Genomic DNA, 20,749 nt, shown 5'->3' with positions numbered 1-20,749 from the left:
TGAGATTATGAGTTGTTGCACATGCTCAGTGCACTGAGGTGATGAGGCGCTATCACACTCCTCAGGGTGGCGGTGAGGGCGAAGGAGAAGAAGAAGCGTCACGCCTCAGCAGCTGTGGGACTGAGCCAAGTGTAAATTGTCATAACAGTGGCTCCACGAGTGAGATTACTGAGCGGGACGAGGCTCTACACACACACACACACACACACACACATACAGCCGAACAAATCAACTTGCCTGTGAGCAGAATGTACACACAAACAAGTGGAAGTGGGGAGGGAAAAGCTGTAATTACATTGATGAGAGTGATGGAGAGCAGTGAGATTCATATTGAACCTCTCATTTATCATTAGCGGCCTCCGAGGGACACATTGAGGTGAATTTGAAACACGCACACGCGCACACACACAAATATACACAGCATGCGACTGTGGCCTGCATGAAAAGTTGTGCCTCTGGGCTCTCAATTATGATACTTCAAGGGGAAAAATATGGAAGCACACAAATACAGGCAGGAAACACACACAAACACACACACACACTCAATGAGTCAAGCAGAAGTTGTACTGTGCATACATTGTAAGCACGTTGCACATCAGAGAATAAAGTATCTTCACTGTGATTGGCCATTCAGAACACATTACATTATTAGCTCTTTATTTAGACAACATTGCTTCCTCCTAGCATTATTATTTTTCCTTATTGGACGCCGCATGCAAGACGCCATCCACAAACAACCTTGTTATTTGTTACGTGTGCATCAGATGCAGTGCTATATGATACTCACAGCTAGCAGCTCAGTGCAAGTATGACATTTTCATTGTATGCAACACAGCCGCCCCCAGGGTGGTGGCATTTTTTAAAAATATTTTAAAACGTTACTTAAAAAGGCTTACAACTTCATTTTTAAGCCTTAATAGTGATTTGTAGTGCATGTACTGTATGTTGCACAGCAACTCCAGAACCAGTGTTGTAATAGCGGTAAGGAGCAACCTCCTCAGTCAGCATTAATACCGCGAATGAGTTTACTGTAAATGACCCATCGGCAAATGTTTCATATCAACATCGGAGTAGCAACATTTTAAAGCGCATACAGAGGTAGATAAAACTGCTGGATTCTGACAACTCCTGATACTTCAAACGCAGCCATCTTGTGGAGTTAATGTGAAAAGAAAGCTACATCACGCGGTTGCCTGCAGCAATAATGCTCATGTTTTTTGAAGCAGTGCTTAGTTAGTATGGAAGCCCGTTTCCAACATTGAAACACACAAAACATATCCCAATTGTAAGTCAACATTTTGAAATTAAAAGTCAAAATTATGAGATAAAAAGTAGAAATTATGAGATAAAATGTCATAATTATGAGATAAAACATCAAAATTACGAGATAAAAAGTCATAATAAAAAGATAAAAAGTTGAAATTGTGAGATAAGAAGTAATAATTATGAGATAAAAAGTCAAAATTATGAAATAAAAATAAATTATGAAATAAAAGGTCACAATTAAAAGAAAGAAAAGTCATAATGATGAGCTAAAACGTCGAAATTACGAGATAAAAAGTCATAATTATGGAATGAGAAAGTCATAATTACGAGATAAAAAGTCAAAATTACAAACTGTGCATGTGTCGCCTTCTTCAACGGAGCCTTTGTCACATGGCACTCGGCACATGTGCAGTTTGTATCTCATAATTTAGATTTATCTCATAATTTCGACATTTTACTTCATAATCTCGACTTTTTATGTCATATTTATGACTTTTTATCTCAGAATTTCACCTTTGTACCTCATAATCTTGATTTTGTATTTCATAATTTAATTTATCTTTGGGATATTTTTTATCTTTCAGTGGCGGAAACGGGCTTCCACAAATTTGAGACACCGGCTAGGCTATAAAGTCTTTTTGAGCATGCACACGGTCAACTGAATGGAGGCACTGATTGGTGTATTTATAGGAGTTACGTGAAAGAGACGCACTTTTAAAACGGAAAGATTCCATTTCTTCACAAAGTTAAGGTAGACAGCTTTGTTGTTTGTGCAGTGGTGAACTTATTTTCTCACTTTCCACCTTGATGGTACATATCGTTACATTGTGTATTGATGACGTACTTGCAGCGTACACATAATATAAATCAAAGCATTCTTGGCCAATGAAACACACATCATGCACGCACAAAAGCATGAAACACTTCTAGTGGAAGAGAAGTCCTTGGTTTCTTAGCAACATGTTACCTCATTCGCCTCTAAAAGGTGATGTTCAGCATGAGAATGAATGGTGCCATGTTAAAACTCCTGCTGCTCTTCATCTCTTTAGAAGCTCATCCTCACTGCAGTAGGAGTGAGTCTCCTTCAACTGCTCTCTCTTTGTGTGCAAAAGCTTCGAGCAGCGTTGGCTATTACATAAAACACGCTATCATGAAGGTCAAAGGGTACTGTGAAGAAACGTTTCCAAATCTAGACTGGATCAATAAGTCCACCCTGCAGAGGAGCTCTTCTCCATTTGGTAAACGCAATAAGAAGTAGCTGAGTTATTGTTGTATTGGAGCAAGGAGGTGAGTAATTATGTATTAACTTTTACTAAGGCCAGTGGTTCCCAAACCCATCCCTGTTGTTTATATGTGGCTTGTAGGCTTGTACTCACAAGTGATTGGACTGTGGAGTATGAGCTGACTGACACAGGGGAGACCATAACACCGCACATCCAGGAAGGTTATCCATTTTAGATGGACGGACGGACAGATAGACGGACAGGTAGGTAGATAGACAGGTAGATAGATAGACAGACAGATGGACAGATGGACAGATGGACAGATAGACAGATAGACAGATAGATAGATAGATAGATAGACAGATAGATAGATAGATAGATAGACAGATAGACAGATAGACAGATAGACAGATAGATAGATAGATAGATAGATAGACAGATAGATAGATAGATAGATAGATAGATAGATAGATAGATAGATAGATAGATAGATAGATAGATAGATAGATAGATAGATACTTTATTAATCTCCAAGTGAAATTCATGTTTCGATTCCCGTTTTCAACTTTTTTACTTGCGGGGTTGGGCACCATTTGGGGGATAAGCGGGTATGAGTACTAATGTGTGGAGGACAGGTGGGCTTGGAGGATTTTTCCCCCTCAAACTCCCGGCCTGTTACACAACTTCATAAGCTTTGAAATTGAGGAGATTACATTTTTCTGTGTTTCTTTCATTAGTGTGAGTGTCTGGGGATTACTTTCCCTTCTATGTGGAATTGCAGCGATATTGGGAGCAGCAAAAGGAACAAGTAAGCATAGAGACAGAGATGAAGTTCATATGTGCTCAGGATGGCTTCAGGTTCAATCAGCCAGTCAATTCACACGAGCCAGAGACCGTTTCATTCTCCCTGACACACTTTTAATCACAAGCTCCTTCAGTCTTTTTTTTGTGCTGAAGAAACAATAAAAGCAATATACGAGTGTGCACAGTGTTTTCACTTTATTAAAGGTGCAGGTCAACGGTTACGGTCTTGGCCCGGTCATCTTTGTAAATGGGAATTTGTTCCCAACTGACCAAGCTGGTTAAATAAATACATACATACAAGCAATGATGGAGCTGTAGGAACTGTGGTCAGTAGGAAATCTAAGTTATTACTCTTTGCTTACAATGCAGTTAGACCAAAGTCTCTGGGAAGAACACAGTTCGTAAGTCTTACAAAATGTCAGAAGTCAGCCGCATATCTTGTGAGACTTCTTAACTGGTTTTGCTTTTCGTGACAGCCCCACAGAAGCACACCAGTGATGGCAAACAGGAAAAGTGTGATGACAACCATAGAACTAGAAACAAATCGCACACACCTCTCACAGCAATACGGTCAACAGTAAAAATAATAATAGCAAAAAGAGGGGAATGCACATTTTTTGGTTCTTCAGCCAAAAAAGATTAAGTTCTTACAGTGTCCGTACTAAAATCCTGCTACATGCAACTTCCTGTTTGTACGCAGATTGAATAGAATCAATAGTCTGCCGTGGCTCTGAAAGCTTCTTAGTTTATAATCTGCGATATGCAACTCATAAACAAGGTTGGCATCAAGCAATGATTGATGTTTTGGCTTCAGTTACTTCATCTGGATCAGTGATGTTGACCCTTTCAGACTAAGACAGGTCCAGAGAGAGGCCGGCTTAGTCGCCAGGTGAATTCTCATCCTGCTTCCGGGCGAGCGACCATCAGCGGGAGCATGTGACACGATGCTGTGTGATAACGCGACCCAGTTAATGTCACTGTCTGCTTTTGTGGGCCAAGCGGCAGGAGAGGCTGCACATGAACTACAATGGAGCAAGGTGCTCAAATTAAGAGACTAATTACGAGCAATGATGATGGGCCTGTCCTCTGCTTGTCCTTTCACACCAGTGACACTCAGACATGCAGGAGAATCCTCCAGAAAAGCTTAGGAACTGCACAGTGCTTTATCCAAGCTGTGTGCATTTCAGTAAGTAGATTGGAGGGTGAACATTGATATAAATTAAAAAATGAACTTGATTAATTTCAACAGTGTAGCTTGGCAGCTCCCCAGATGCTCTCAATGGCATACTCAAGAGGCATACCGAGACCCTCGACAGTAATTCAAGCTTAAGTTTTCTCCTCGACAGTGAACATTTCCTCAAAAGCTGCACTGTCAGTTCACGTACAGGTCAAGTGTCAGCTTCCGGCTTGGCCCTAGCAGATGAGAAATGCTCAAGACAGCAAGGGCAGCGAGACTTGGAGCGAGCGACGACGTTGACAGCAGCAGCCGTAGTGTATGTCTCGGAAACCACCAGATGCTGTCATATGGATTGACTCTCGCACGTCCGTTTGCCGGAAAGACGGGAATTTGATGATGCCTTCATAGCTTCAAGATGAGAACATCTCCTTGTTTACACGATACGAACGTTACACAATCAACACAATTCAAAGAAACAATTCATGTTCATGTTTAGGCTTATGGGTAAGGTCCACTTTTAGTCAACACAGTGGAAAGTTGGGCGTCCCGGTTAGCGTAAAAACTATTTCCTGGTGAGTGGAAAACATGGCATGCGTCTTGTCATGTTATTAACACACCGAGTGAGACCAATTGTGTTCGTAACATACTGTTATCGCAAAACATCCTAGTTAGAGTGAAGTCATTGAAGTCATGAGGCCATTGTCCCCCAGCTCTCTCGCCCGTCTAGGATGTCATCAGCGGTTGTCTTTGTAAGACCTTTGCTAACTATCACAGTTACGCCACAAGTTTCTGCTTCTCTTATTGATCATGGCTGCAAAATAATGGCACAGCAAAAGGATGCAGGAGCTGGTGCCATTTTGCTAAAGAAGGTGAGAAATACCATTGAATTCAAGAAACAACTCCTAGCTAAACACAAAGGCGGTGTTCTTGTGGATCTCACAAGCGAGTATTTAGTCAAGATAAAAGTCACATTAAATGTTCATTCATCATTTATATTCATTACGAATTGTGTTCTGCATGAAGAACTACAAAAAAGTGTTTTTGTACAGAACAAATTCATTGGATTTGCATTATTTCTTATAGAAAGAATGGATTCGGTCAGCATACATTTTGGTTTGACTCAGGCCTTCCGGAACAGAGTAATGATGCTAACAGAGGTCCCATTGTTCATTGCTTTTAATAAACTGCACTGTATGTCACACTGCATGACTGCAACTTCCATCACTCTGACTGGTTTATATCTACTTTGAAAGGTTGGGAACATCTTTAGTAACTGGTGGGAGGCGCAATCGCATGAATACACTGACCCAAATATGACCCGAGTAGAACGTCTGGAAAAAGACAGGTTGTGTTATAATCAGGGTCCAAGGATTTATACATGCAAACAAACTAATCCTCCACAAGTGCATCGGAGATAAGTCATCATACAGTCATCAAACAACAGTCAAGTGGCTAAGAAATACCTTTTTCCAATCCATGCATCCAGTTTCTCTGCCTTTTGTCCTCACTAGGGTTGCATGGCTGTGCTGAAGCCTATCCCAGCTGCACACCTTGGACTGGTCGCCAGCCAATGGCAGGGCACATATAGACAAACAACCATTAACACTCAAAACTAAGGGCAGTTTAGAGTCGTGCATATTTTTGGAATGTGGGAGGAAACCGGAGTGCCCGGAGAAAACCCACGCACGCACGCACGCACGCACGCACGCACGCACGCACGCACGCAAACTCCACACAGTGGAGATTCTAACCCAGATCTTCCGGATCACCTGACTGTGTGGCTAACATGCTAACTACTAGGCCCCCGTGTGGCCACAGCCGACCAATGAAAACGTTCATTAAAAAAAGATGAATGGTCGTGTTTTTATTTCTTTGATTTCATCTTAAAACGTATCTTTCCATAAACAGGTCATGGCGGTTATCATGAATAACTGTTGGGAGGAGCGGTCACATGAATTATACTGTGTTGCGTGTGCGCAGGCGCTCGTGCATGAACCATCTTTTTTACGTCAGTCATCGCACGCTCTCAAAAGCCCTGCGTTCTCCTAATCGCAATAGCAGGCCTTGGCTTTCCTCCTGTGTGTATTTTAGCAGCGAAACACAAAGACATACAGTGTCTTCCACCAGCCTTACATGATGAAATCTTTTTCCGTGCCAGCATCTGTGCATTAATCGAAGTCTTACGTAAGCACGCTCACTATGAGAAGGGAAAGGTTACACATAATTCTTCCGCATAATCTCCGGATTTACCGTCTTGCTGAACAGGGCAGCGCCGGTGACGACTGAAGGTATGCAAATGTCTCTGCTGAGATCTTTCCAACCCTTGTAGGCTCTAAGCTGTTTCTGCAAAACTTCCTACTTATTAGCTTGGCCCTGCAGAACCCCGCAGTCTCTCAAGTGCTATTTTCAGCCTGCAGTCTCTCTGGGGTGTGATGCTGTAATGATTTTTGTGGTGGGTAAATTTGCAGCATGCAGCAGGAATGTCGCTGGGCTAATTCAGCCTCCTTCTCACTTGTAAGGTGCATGACGAAAACGTGCACAATGCTGAGCTTGCGGAAATGTGGGATTTACATGAGTGGCAGAGGTGTTGCTTTTAACAGGAATATTCATCTTGATGTTATTGCCATGATCTTTAAAAGTATTATCTGATATGTTTCTTCATTTATCAGCCACTGGGAGGAAGCGCTTCAGCCAAGCAACAGGCTTAATAGAGGCATTCATTTATATTATTGATTCTCTTTACATTGCCTCTATGAGGTGCGGTCCTAGGCACCACAAAGCCGCATGGGGCCCATCCGCCCCCAGTGTGTGCATGTGCGTGCGTGTGTGTGTGCAAGCAGCCTGTGAATTTAGTTTAGTTTGGTTTGGTTTGGTTTGGTGTAGTTTATTTGAACATGAAGGTTCCAATGGAATACATCTCATGAATCATTTTTTCACAGTTCCACATGTCCAAAAGGAGTAGGAAGAAGCAAAGCTTATTTATGTCTGTATGTCTGTAGTGTGTCTGCTAATTTATGTCTGTATAATCATCAGACATCAGTCACTTAACCACCCAGTGTGTAATTTGAGTAATGGACGCCTGCCTGCAGGTGAGTCCATTTTCATGGGTAATGTATTGTTTGCAGCAATTGCTGATTGGAGCAGTGATAAATAACACAGACCAATGAATGCAGGTTGTTTGGTGATGGAAAATAAGATTTTCAACCTTGCATGTCAGAAATGTTAAATTCTTTTTCTCAAAGGATACATTCGCGAAAATAAGAAGATGAACGCACAGGCAGATACGGATACGGCAGATACAACGTGAGGTTTGAGTTCTGGAGGAGGCGTTTTTGTGATGCAATGTTTTCATCTTTTGAACGCATATTGTTTTCTGAAGCTAAACTCTTGACTTAATTGTCCCCAGCAACGAAGCGCAACTACATTTTTCATCACAGAAATCTGACCAGAACTGGAGCTAGGAGACCGAGTGGGGGGTAAGTCGCTGATGGGGGCGTCATACAACTTCACGTCAAAAAATCAGAACTATCCCTTTAAGTTTATCTTCCAATGATCACTGCGTCATGTCACATTTGAGCCACTAGATGGTACTCAAGTGTAGTGTATCTGTGTGAGGCACCAAAGATGCCTTCTATACCACTTACGAATCGCAGGACGTCACCACTTCACATACCCTGGGTATCACCAGGGAGCTGGCGCCACCCGGCACTACTCATCCACACGGCTTTTGTGCTTTCATTCATATTAGCGTTTGCTTGCTATCTGCTAGCTAGCAATCAGTGTATTCGATCACTATGTAGCTAGCCCCCGCCTCCACGTACTGTGACAAAGATGCTGAATAGCTGACAGGAGGCTCACTCTTTCCCTTCATTTGACTACACAACCAATGCGCTCAGACACAAGCAGAGTGAACCCTCTTGTCATCCAGCCTGTGTGCTGCAGGGAGACGAGGAAATGGAACAGGCATACGTACATGTCAATTTATCAAGGCGTCAACGATTCATCTTTTTATGGATTATCGTGACGGGCCTGCTCTGGGGACCGTGTAGTTGAATGAATGGCTGCACCAGCTCACATAGAGAAGTGAAGTCAGTCAGTAAGAGTCAAGAGAATGAACACAACCACGTATGAGTTCAAATCTCTGCCTGTTGAGCAGCCAATGACAATACAACCACCAACGTGGGGGGCCGCGACACAACAGCTCGACACAATCCACCAAAGTCCTCTAATCCTACGTAACACGCTTGAAAGCTGCTTATAAACATGTGAACGTAGTGACGCACTACCATCCTCTCGGGGCTTTGCCAATCTGCAGAGAGCAGGGCAGACTTATCTGACGGCCTCCACGGGGGCATCAATGCAGATTCTCTACCCCTCCGCCTCAGATACACCCACAGGATTATAAATGCTGGTGGTGAAAGCTCCTGATGGCACTTTTTTGTTGTTGACTGGATGGAGAGGAAGAGTTTGAAGCCATGAGAGGGAAACAATGCACAGACTAATTCCTGAAACGAGTGAACTCCCAATCCCACCTCCATTATGTCATTATAGTCCACTAAGGTCAGGACACTCTAAACAATCTATGAAATAAATCATCTTTAAGTGTTGAGCTGTTCTGTGCCCTTTGCCTCTTTTGTACCAGCCATCAAAAAGATGACAACAACCTCCTCGTGTTCCAGTCCAAGCACTCAGACAAATCCAGCTCCTCTAAAAGTGGATTAAATTGTATTTTCTGGCAAATTTCCTGTCTATGAATTTAGGCCAATCCAAAGTACCACGGGGCAAATTCTGAGTCGTCTCAAAGCTCTACAACAGGGGTCACCTGGTGGCCCACAGGGTAAATCCGCCTCCCAAATGACATCAGCCCATCAGATGAGTAAAGTTCAAAAACTTTGAAGTGACTAATATTTTCAAGAGGATCTTTGACAATGATTTTGCAGTAGGCACCAAAAAACAGAAGAGTGATCCCGTCATATAAGGGATGTTTGACCGAGCTTCTGTTGGCAGTAGATCCTGAAAATCCACGTAAAACACTTGTGATCAATGCAACAGTTATTTTGATGTCACGAACAGCATCAGTAGCTTAACGTCTTGTCTGTGCAGAAATGGGGAGGGAAAAAAAAGGATTAAAATGTCCCACTCAGCCATTTTCCACTATCTGGAGCAACTGACAGGTTTTCTCTTGTCAGCTCGTTGGTTTCCCTTTGACAAGCTGGCGCTGACAGAAGCTTTAGGGACTTGTTCTGCTGGATTTTTTAATCTTTTTTTTGAAGTTGTCGAGTCGCTACTCTGCAGCTTGGAGACAGCGAGAAAGCAGCGTAATTAAAAAGTAAAGATGAAATGTGCAACTACCTTAGGCTGCTGTACTCATGCGGCTACATTGGATGCACACTTTATTCAGTACACTGAAAGGATGAGATGATATCCAGTCTCATTGTTAGAGAGGTATGGATCTAACGATAGCATTTTTTGTGCTTGCCAATACATATTTCACATTTAGAGCAACATTGCTTCGAGCCATAGTTTATAATCCCAGTACTGATCCCATTACATTTTCTGAATGAAATTATGAAGTAAAAAATATTACATTTAGGAAAAAAAATGTCATAATGAGTAAAACTTTTGACAAATGAGACATAAAAGTCGAACTTGCTATTTTTGAAGCTTCAATGTCGAAGTGGATTTAATTGAGGCCTCATTTAGATTGGCAGCAATTTCAATTTAACACTGAAAATACTGAAAAATAATAAAAATGTTCATTTCAAATAGCCTAAGAGTTTTCATGTTTAAAAATCTTATTTAAAAAAAAATGTGACCTGTGCAGTTTAACTTAAAAGAGGAAGGAATCCATTTAAAATTATAAAAACAAAAATAAATCAATTTAATCTGTTTGATTTTAATCATTTTAAAAGGGAAACATGACAGCATTCAGTTTTTAGGGGGTAAGATGCTATCAGCATGGCATATCATGACTATATTGTCTTCCTCTTCCATTCAGGAGTGCTCCAAACGTGCCCAATTGCGAGGGCATCTCTTGTGCACAGCCCCCTCCAGGTCACCCCAATAAAAATCCCATGGAACATTCAGTATATTTAGATGCTTATATTTCATTTAGATGCTTATATCTCCGTCAAATCTCCTCATTTATTATTATCGTTTTTATGTGCTACTGTGGGAGTTCTTATGCATCCAAAAGGACCAAAATGTCCAAACCACATAAACTCGGAAATCACCATCTTTTCATTCCCACCTCATCCAGCTTCCATCCACGCCAACTTCCTCTCTCATGTTACACCTCTTTAATCAACAAGAAGTGGCAGCCTCTCTTTACTTTGCATATTAACGCCAAATCAAAGGCTGGTGATTTTGCTGCGGGGCAAAGGGATTCGATTATTCAAATAGCTCCTGTTGTGTGTGTGTGTGTGTACACACCCTGCATGTATCTTTTATTAAGCCGCACGGTGGACAATTTGTTATAAACAGCTTGCGGGGAAGTGTGCTGATGTCTACATTTGCCATTTGAGGTAATGAAAGACTCTAATAGAGAGGAGGGACTGAAATAACAACACCTTTGATCTAAAGGTTGCTGTCACTTGCTTTGGATTGGATTAAAATACAAATAAGACTTTTTTTCAATGTGTGACTACACGGGTAAGCCCTCTGCAGGATGCTATTGCTGTTACAAGAGGCGGTCACTATGCATGTTATATACATTAAGTGCGATTCCAAAGACACTCCAGGATTTTGCAATGTTGCGATCGCGCTGGTTTATGCAGGTTCAACCACTCCACACACATGTTGCGTTACGTTTGTGTGTTGGCCTCAAGATGCAGAAACCTGAACCCAGTGCAGGTAAAAAATAAAATTCCAATCCAATCAGCCGATCCGATCAGGTACTGATCTTTTTTTTTGTTACAAACACGAATTTGTGGAATTGAATCTGGTTATAAAAATAGCTCTTCAAAGCATCACAAACAATGCAACCAAAGTATTGCTGATTGTACTTTTTTATTACTCAGCAGGACCAAAAACATTGTTTGGCTTGTATAACAAACCTCTGTGAGTCACGACCCCAATCCAATAAAACATCCAATAAAAGTCCATCCAATAAAAGATCAAATTGGAAAAAATGTGCGTGCAAAAATACTTTTTGGGTAGGACTAATCATTGGACATGGTTATAGATCAACATGTGGTGTGATTTAGAATACACTAGGTCCCCAACTTACGAACACCCGACTAGCGAACACTCACGGATACGAACACAAGCCAACTGGTCTATATTTTATTTTATTATACTGCTAATGGGACCAACAGAGGGAAAGTTAGACGCTGGGGAGATACAGTATAAAGCTAAATGGAAAGATAAATGATACAACCCGGACAGAGCGTGTGATTAAAGTTTATGAAGAGTTAATAGGCCTGCTTAATTCTACACCACCCACAGAACACTACCTCTTTTAGAAGAGTCTAACCACCACCACCATTTGTCCTTTTTTTCAATATCTCCTCCTCCTCCTCCACAACGACGTATGCTCGACCACTCCTCTTCAAAGGTAAATAACATTTATCATTACGTATTATTATATCACTTTTATTCTTGTTTTTTTTATGAATTACCCTGGTTTAATATTACTACTGCATCCAAACTCATATTTACATACATACACATATACTGAATATGTATACACGTACATGTAGTACCTATATCATTGGTGATATTACCTTTTCCCCTACTTAAGAACAATTCGACATAAGAACGGTTGTCTGGAACCAATTGTGTTCGTAAGTTGGGGACCTAGTGTATATGACATTTTTTTAACAAACCCATGTAAGCTATTTTTTGTAACGCCCTTATTTTCCACCCCCACAGGATGTGCTGTTATTCTGAAGGCTGGAAGTGTTGTGTGTGTTAAGGTCACTTGATGAGAGTCAGTGGAGAGACGAGCGAGTTAAGAATAAAGTGCCTCCTGCAGCTCCGGCTCCTGTCCTTTTGTTCACTCTGCACTCTGCCCATACCTCACCCGCTCGGTTACATTCTCTTCTAATTTACTGACGGTCTCTAGTGTAAACAACCAGCGGTTAGAGCAGCACTTCCCGTGTGAACTCCCCGCACCATGACACAGCAGTCCAGGCACAGTGAGGGGGAACTACCGCTGTTGCTACGGAGCCGAATGTCCAACGTCAAAATAACTTCACCTGCATGGTGGTGTTGCCTTCTCTTCTTCTTGCAGGTAGCGGGAATCGAGTGGCAACCAGCTTTGAGGCGCATTACCGTGTTGGAGTGTGGCTCAGTGTTCCGAAGTGATACGGCAACCGGATCGGTCCCATATTTTCTGATCTTCAAAAGCAGCTCGGCAGCCGAACACAATCATGAAGATCAGATCGGGACATCCCAAGTAAAAAGGCTTTAATAGTAATAACTGCATGTGTCCACAAACATGGACAAAATGTTTGCAAAGGGTACAAAATATTAACAATAATGCAGGCACATGCACAGCAAGTAAAAGCATGCATGAAATTCACGTAACGCACCAACAACGGAAGACGCCACCGGCTGAACTAAACAATCAGGACACAAATTAGCACCAGGTGTGCATAAGGGGAAAGTAAAAGCAGCACAAAACAGAACGGAACAAAACAGGAAGTGTGGCAAAATAAGGGCATGAAAACCGGAACAGAAATAAACGAGCTGTCACGCCACAAGTAATGAAGAGTGATTTGGCCAATTAAATTTTCCTCTAAACACGCACGTTGCCTGTCTAACCTATCAGCTGTGTCCCCGTATCGTCCATGCGTGTCCTCATGTCCTTGTTCACATTGACAGAAATGTGGACGTGCGTGATGACAATCTCTTCCGCTCTCATTTACCAACAAACAGACTGAGCTCAACGAAAGCGAAGGTAAACTACAAGCAACATGTGGAACTTCAACGAAAATGGACACTGAGCAAGTCTGCAACTTGTGGAGGACAGAAGAGACAGCGGGCAATAAGGGAGCCTTTGTTGGTGTGTGTTTTGCAAACTATACATGCACGTGTGTGAATTTCGTCCAAATGTTGATGTCGTGTCATTCCCAGTGTCATGCCCTCCTGATGGTGAAGCTAAGAAGCTTTCTCTTTTTCAACGTGGTGGGATTGTGGAGCTGCATAAGCAAGGCCTCTCGCACATGCCATGGCTGCTGAGGTTGGGAGCAGGAAATCAGTCATTCTAAGTTTTTGGAAAGATCCTGAGCATTATGGAACAAAAAAGTCAAGTGGTAGACCCAAAAACATCACACCTGCGCTGAGCCGGAGGAGCCGATTGGCCGTCCATCAAGACACAGGGCGGTCTTCCACCCACATGAAGGCCTTACTGGTGCCGACTGCAGTGCAATAACCATCAGACGCTATCGGCGGGAAAAGGCTTTAAAAAACAGAAAAGGAATTCAAAGATCTCGTCTCCTTCAACGCCACAAAAGTGCCCGTTTGGACTTTGCCAGGGAGCATCAAACATGGGACATTGAAAGGTGGAACAAAGTTTTATTTTCTGATGAGAACAAATGTAACCTTGACGGTCCAGATGGCTTCCAACGTTACTGGCATGACAAGGAGATCCCACCTGAGATGTTTTCTACCCGGCACAGCGGAGGGGGGTCCATCATGATCTGGGGTGCTTTTTCATTCAGTGGAACACCGGAGCTTCAGGTGGTGCGGGGTCGTCAAACGGATGCAGATGTTGCGGCGGGCGTCCCTCATGACCGAGGGCCCTGGTCTGTGTGGTACTAGCTGGGTTCTTCAACAGGATAACGCTGCAGTTCACAATGCTGGCTTGACCAAGGACTTCTTCAGGGAGAATAACATCACTCTTTTGGACCATCCTGCATGTTCCCCTCATTTAAATCCCATAGAGAACATTTGGGATGGATGGCAAGGGAAGTGTATAAAAATGGCCATCAGTTCCAGACAGTTGATGCCCTTGGCGAAGCCATCTTCACTACTTGGAGCAATGTTCCCACTAACCTCCTGGAAACACTGGCATCAAGCATGCCCAAAGCCATTTTGGAAGTGATGAACAAAAACGGAGCTCCTCATTACTGAGTCCTACTGACAACATTTTTGGTTCTGCTTTGGTGAGTTTTTTGTTATTTTTTGAGCAATGGTCTTAAACTTTTGATCAGCTGATAAACAGCCTATTTCAGTTGAATTATTGTTTTCAATAAATGACTTTATCAAAATGCTTTTTGTCTCACCCCCCCCCCCCCCCCCCCCCCCCCCCCCCCCCCCCCTTCTTGTTGTTTTTGCATATTGTAGCTCTACTTAAAACCTCGATAAGATCCAAATGTGCAAATTTTTCAACTGGTCTTAAGATTTGAATCAGGAGTGTATGTACACATTAGGGCTGTCAAAATAGCGGCGGTAACGAATATATTTCATTAAAAACGTTACATTTTTTAGCGTAATTAACACACACGCATCATGGCAAGCCACGGCTCTCTATGATTATTATGACGACAGGCGGCACAGTGTAGCCCCCCACAGACGCACACGGTGTCTGACGCTCGTTTATAGCTTGATTCTTACCTGAACACATCAACAGCAGAGCAATTCCAACACCATAGATGGATCTCCTACGCCAAACAAACACTCAGAGGTGGTGAAAACAGTGAGGGATGGCCCTGCTTGTAGAACACTCGGTGGTCCACGGCCCCCAAGTTTGCCAAGCATTGCCATAAGTGATGTTATGGTGGACTGACCAACAGGTTGCAGCCTTGTATAGGGCGCCCCATTATGAAAATACTAAAACATCAATTAATGGTCGTCTCTAGTTTATTCTTGTATTGGATCAGCGTAGGCGTACCTAATGATGTGGTCCGAAGCCCACACATTATTTTGCATGCACGCAAAAAAACAAGATGACTGTCAACTGAAGCTCCAATTACAAAGATAATGCATTTTTATGATTTGTGTAGCAAGGCAGTCCTGTCCGAGCAGTGTCAAGCTCAGCTACATAGCAACAATGCGGCACTGTACAAGAGGTTCACAAAGGTCGATCAAAAATGATTCAAACGCATCATGTTGAGAATTGTGTTAAATAAGAGGAAATAGTGGACACATGCTGGACAGTGCTGACGGGTACCACATGGCTGTTCATTTCAACATGGGGGTGTAATGGATGAAAGTATGTCTTTACATGTCAGATCAAGCGTTCAGCAATTCAGGACGACCAAAGTGTGTTATAACAATAACACACTTTACACATATGATGTAACAATAACAACACGTGCTGCAAATCATCAAAAGTGAAGAGAAAGAAGTCGGCTGTCAAAATGTTTTTTGTGTGACCTATAACTGTTACAATTAAAATGTTAAAAAATATAACAAATATGTTCAAAATATAATAAATAAATATAAAAAATTGCATTAAACTTATTTTTGTCCTAAATTCATTCTTAAAGGGAAAAATGGCAGTCCGTGTTTTTAGGCAGGAGTCCATCAGCATCTTGATTTGGCAATATTTGCCTACTCTTCCTTACAAAAGTGCTTCCCATTGTGAGGGCATCTCGCGTGTATTGAAAACCCAATCGAACTTACTGCACTTGAATGAATCAATTAACATTTCTCTTCATTGTTTCCACACGAGGCACACGTTTGCCTTATTGGCTAACTAATAATGTAAGCATGGATCATACGTGATCTGCCCGTAAATGCACTGGCAACGCGCTGCTTAATTAACCATACATGCAGCAAATGATTCAAGTGACAAGATATGACAGCTAAGAAGAAATAAATCCACAATCGCAGCGGTGCAATACAGCTGTACAATCCTCCTTCCGCTGTGCGCATTACTATCCCTGCGTAATAATCCATAAAAAAAAAAGAAGTCAAACAGCCCTACCTCGCTCATGGTGCACCTTTAGGTGGAGGTGTTTGTGGTCCTTTCTCCTAGATTGCTTTCAGGGAGAGTGGCTCGCAGCACACGGCGAAGCTTTTATAAAGTCTTCGAGCCGACTCCTCCGTGGAATCGCGTCACCAATAAGCCAATAGCAGCGCCGTCGGTGAGAGGGGGTCTCCCTGAAGTTACCACCCAGATGCTTTAACATGGCTGGGTGGAGGAAGTCCCTGTCGCTGTGATGAACCTGAGGGAAAAAAAAGGGAGAAGCGCATTCTGTCGGAATTATTTCAAAATGACATTGTCAACGCCCACACAGCGCTGATCTGGGAAGGGCAATTCTTTTTTCCTGCATTCGTAACAGCCAGTGAAGTACTCAAGACTCAAGACTTAATTGGAAAATGATGATTTTACACTAAATTAAAGCTCATTTTGCTGACGGAGCATTCGGGACACATTGAAAAAATAATAATCATCTGAGACTCCGAGAATAAAGTCATAAATTGACAAGAAAAAAAAGTCGTCATATTACCCTTGCCCGAGGCCAAAGGTCACATAAATCCCCCCCTTTTCATAGCTGTCTCATAATCTGAGATTTCGAGAATAAAGTTGTAAATTTATGAGAAAAATCTTGTAAGGTTATGTTCCAGGCATTGCCTGAGACAGCTACGAAAAGGGGGGGACTTATGTGACTTACGGCGTAAGGAAGCCGGAAGTGAGAAGGGTGAGACATGCTAGTCTGTTTGTGCTCAACTGCTCTGTTTTGCTGCCACGTTGTAAATAAAAGCTTGCCATGGGTTTGCTGCAAATGTTAGCTGCAGGCTCTTCATTTCTACAGAAATAGTCTTCAAAATTCTCCATGCAAGATAAGTTGGGGTTTTTTTGTCGTTGCCAAGCGGAGCAGATGGTAGCAGTGCTTCTATAGGGGGTGCAGTCTGTGGCGCCAGCCATGAAAGCTGTGAAAGCGTTCTCAATCCCTGAACGTAGGACACCATCCATGCATTAACTGTATTCACTACTGCAAATGGACAAAAGTGTTTGGAAACAGCACCAACCTCCTTGCACTCAGCTGGAAGGATGTTGGAGGGCGTCTTGGGGAACCTTGGGAACGCTGGGACTAGCTGACTCCCCGTGTCTCTACTAGCTCATCCCAAACACGTGTGATGGGATTCTTTCACAGCAAACTCATCCAAGCAGGCCAATTTGCGCCACTCCGTTTGTATTCACCAAATGTGTTGTCATCTCGATGTGTAGTTGCTTTTTTTCCAGACAAACATGCACCTGGCAACATATGAAGGCCAGCAAAATTGTGGATTTTTTTTCATTTGTCATGTGATTAATTATTATTTTTTTATTATTGCAAGAAATCTCATCACTATTTAATCTTGCAACCCACCTGCTATACACCCTCAGTTGCCAAAATGTCATGGGGGGAAAGAGAATTCAACTCAGCTGGCGTGACTGCATACACTCAGTTACGCGGTGTGCTTGAACGCCTCATCATGATGGCAGCTCATTCTTGTATGATCAATGCTTAGAGAATTTGCAAGTTTTTGTTTGTCTGCCTCTTGAGGATTTACCGCAAGTCCTCAAAGGGATTAAGGTCTGATTCATTTCCTCACCCTGGACCCAAAATGTCGACGTTTTGGTCCCCGAGCCAGTTAGTTAACGCTTTTGCCTGATGGCAAGGTGCCCCATCATGCTTGAAAAGCATTGTTTGTCACCAAACTGTTCTTGGACGGTTGGGAGAGGATGTTATGCTACCATTCTTTATTCATGGCGGTGCTCTGTGTTCAAAATTGTGAGTGATCCCACTCCATTGGCTGAGAAGACAAATGATTTCAGGGGGCTTTACTGTTGGCATGACACGGGACTGCTGGCAGCACTCACATTTTCTTCTCCAGACAAGCTTTTTTCCGGATTCCCCAAACAATTAGGAAAGGGGATCAGAAAAAAATGGCTTTATCCCAGTCTTCAGGAGCCCAATCCCAGCACCTTTTGCCAACACCGGTCTGTTCCTGATGTTCTTCCTGGAGAGGAGTGGCTTTTTTGCTGCCTTTCGTGACAGCAGGCCATCTTCCAAACGTCTTCGCCTCACTGTGCATGCAGATGCACCCTGAAGCTTTCACAACAAGTGAACCTCTCTCCTGGAAGTTCTTGATGATCTGATATATGGTTGATGTAGTTGCAATCTTACCAGCAGCGATATCCTTGCCTGTGAAGCCCTTTTTGCGCTAAGCAACGCTGACTGCACGTGTTTCCTTGCTGGTAACCATGGTAAACAGAGGCAAACGTCAGGCACAACCCTTCTTTTAAAGCTTCCAGTCTGTAATTGTAACTCAATCAGCGTGACAGTCATCTTCAGCCTTTGTCCTTTTCAACAAGCCCACCCGTGTTAACCAAAGAATCACTGACATGATGTCCACTGGTCCTTTTGTGGCAGGGCTGAAATGCAGTGGAAATTGTGTTTTTGGGATTAAGTTCATTTTCCTGACTTTGCAATTCATTGCCATTCATCCTATCACTCTTCATAACATTCTGGAGTATATGCAAATTGCCATCATAAAAACTGAGGCAGCAGTTTTAAAGTCATTGCGTCAAACCTTTATGCGTTGGTACGGTGCTGATTACTAAAACATGTACCGTTGCACCCTCCTATCATCCATCTAGCGGTCATTAGGAAGCCAAAAAACAAGATATCAGAGGGAGGAGGGGGGAAAAAAGCACGCATTGATTTTGTCTTCAGGGAGTAAACAGTGAAATATTTCCAAACAAAGTTGGCTGTGGAAGTGGATTAACATTTTGGGAAAGATCAGACAGTCCCACAGGAGACGGTGAAGACCACCATTAGGCAGGTTTCAGCAAAGAATTGCACACAGTGCCAAGTGCATCATGGGAGGACGCACCAGAGTGGAGGCCCTTGAAGGGAAATGGTACACCAGTGTTTGCTTTCTGTTCTACCTGGTAACTGCCTGATTAAAATAGCTACCACTGAACAAAACAGACTCTGCTGCACAGCTCTGGGTCCAGCATCACCATTTCATCTTTTGAATCCCTAATGCCACGTTACATTTGCACGTTTTGCATTATTCATGTGATTATTGCTTGCAGGGATTGTCACACTGCTAAAACTCCTGATGCAGCATAGAATGTTGTTTTTCTTTTGATGTTTTTCTATACACAATCAGCTAAAAATCACTTGTTATCAAACGACAGAAGGTTTTATTGTAATGACATTCGTTTCACGCGGGCTACATTCTTTTGACACTTGTTAATAATTTACTTTGCTCGTTGCCTGTGCAGTAATGAACTATTAACAAATGAACTGTATTTCTATTCACGTTTGAAGTGTTTGCGTTTAACCTTATAGCATTTATGCTAAACAACATACAACATTTCATGTACAGCCTAAGGTCTGTTTTCTCACTGTGTGTTTGTGTCATATACTATGTTTTATTTACATGATCTTACAGCGCGTTTTAAATCATTGATGAAGTTATTGTTTCTTTAAGATCAGTCAGACCAGAGAGCACCATTACTGTAAATATGTGTACGTTTGAAAGCATGTTCTTAATGGATACAAACATGCAGCTCTAATTGTGCTCTTCAGTGCAGTGTGAAGCAGCATTCACATTATGGGAACGTTACAGTATGTAATGCTGCCAGGTTCATGTGTATGTGTACGCAGATTTGTTCTCTCGTCCCCTGCAGGGCACTCTGACTGCAAATGATTCTCTATGCTCAGCTCCAAACTGTGGACGCTGACATGAAATCAGCATCATTCTCAGCAAATCAGTGCATGATTATGGCAATAAGTGATGTAAGGGCTCTGAAATGTCTGATTACTTCCACTAATCTGGGATGAAAGGCATGAAACTACACATTCTTCTTTGAGGGGAGCCTCTGCAGGATTATTTACAAATTGGCCCAATAAGGAATGAATGACATTGCAGGCGCGTGCTTATGACTTTCATTTTTGTCGTTTCAGAAAAGGATGATGCGTGATGTACGGTATATAATAATAACAATAAAAATATTTCTGAGATTTGGATTTTGGATTCTCCCATCTAATCAGTGAAAAAACGGATTGAGAACACTGACAGTAAAAATTTGGATTTGATTGATGCATTGAAAGTTAGTTAAGTTTAAGTTTAAGTAGAAAATGGACATTGGGTGACGGATTAGGCAACAGAAATACAGTCTTACCTCGGTTAACGTCCGCCCTGGTTAGGGGTTTTTTTGCTAAAATTTTGTGTCAGAAATACCGTCCGGCTTGTTGACGCCGCCATCCTGGATCTCACGATACTTGCACGTTTGGTTTGGTTTGGTTTGGTTTGGTGTAGTTTATTTGAACATGAAGGTTCCAATGGAATACATCTCATGAATCATTCTTTCACAGTTCCACATGTC

The 20,749-nt window shown here is 42.4% G+C and overlaps 1 protein-coding gene across 1 annotated transcript in view; it reads right to left on the bottom strand.

The window, feature by feature from the left end:
• The window catches only part of pcp4b (Purkinje cell protein 4b), a 31,788-nt gene extending 15,198 nt beyond the window's left edge, over nucleotides 1-16,590 (bottom strand). The window contains exon 1 of the mRNA XM_054794311.1: nucleotides 16,346-16,590. Within this exon, the coding sequence (XP_054650286.1) occupies nucleotides 16,346-16,354 (9 nt within the window). The 5' untranslated portion in view covers nucleotides 16,355-16,590. The remainder of the gene's footprint in view (nucleotides 1-16,345) is intronic.
• Between the last annotated feature and the right edge of the window lie 4,159 nt (nucleotides 16,591-20,749).

The sequence above is a fragment of the Dunckerocampus dactyliophorus genome, chromosome 12 (genome assembly GCF_027744805.1).
Source record: "Dunckerocampus dactyliophorus isolate RoL2022-P2 chromosome 12, RoL_Ddac_1.1, whole genome shotgun sequence".
Lineage (NCBI taxonomy): Eukaryota > Metazoa > Chordata > Actinopteri > Syngnathiformes > Syngnathidae > Dunckerocampus > Dunckerocampus dactyliophorus.
This window is presented reverse-complemented; position numbering and strand designations above follow the sequence as displayed.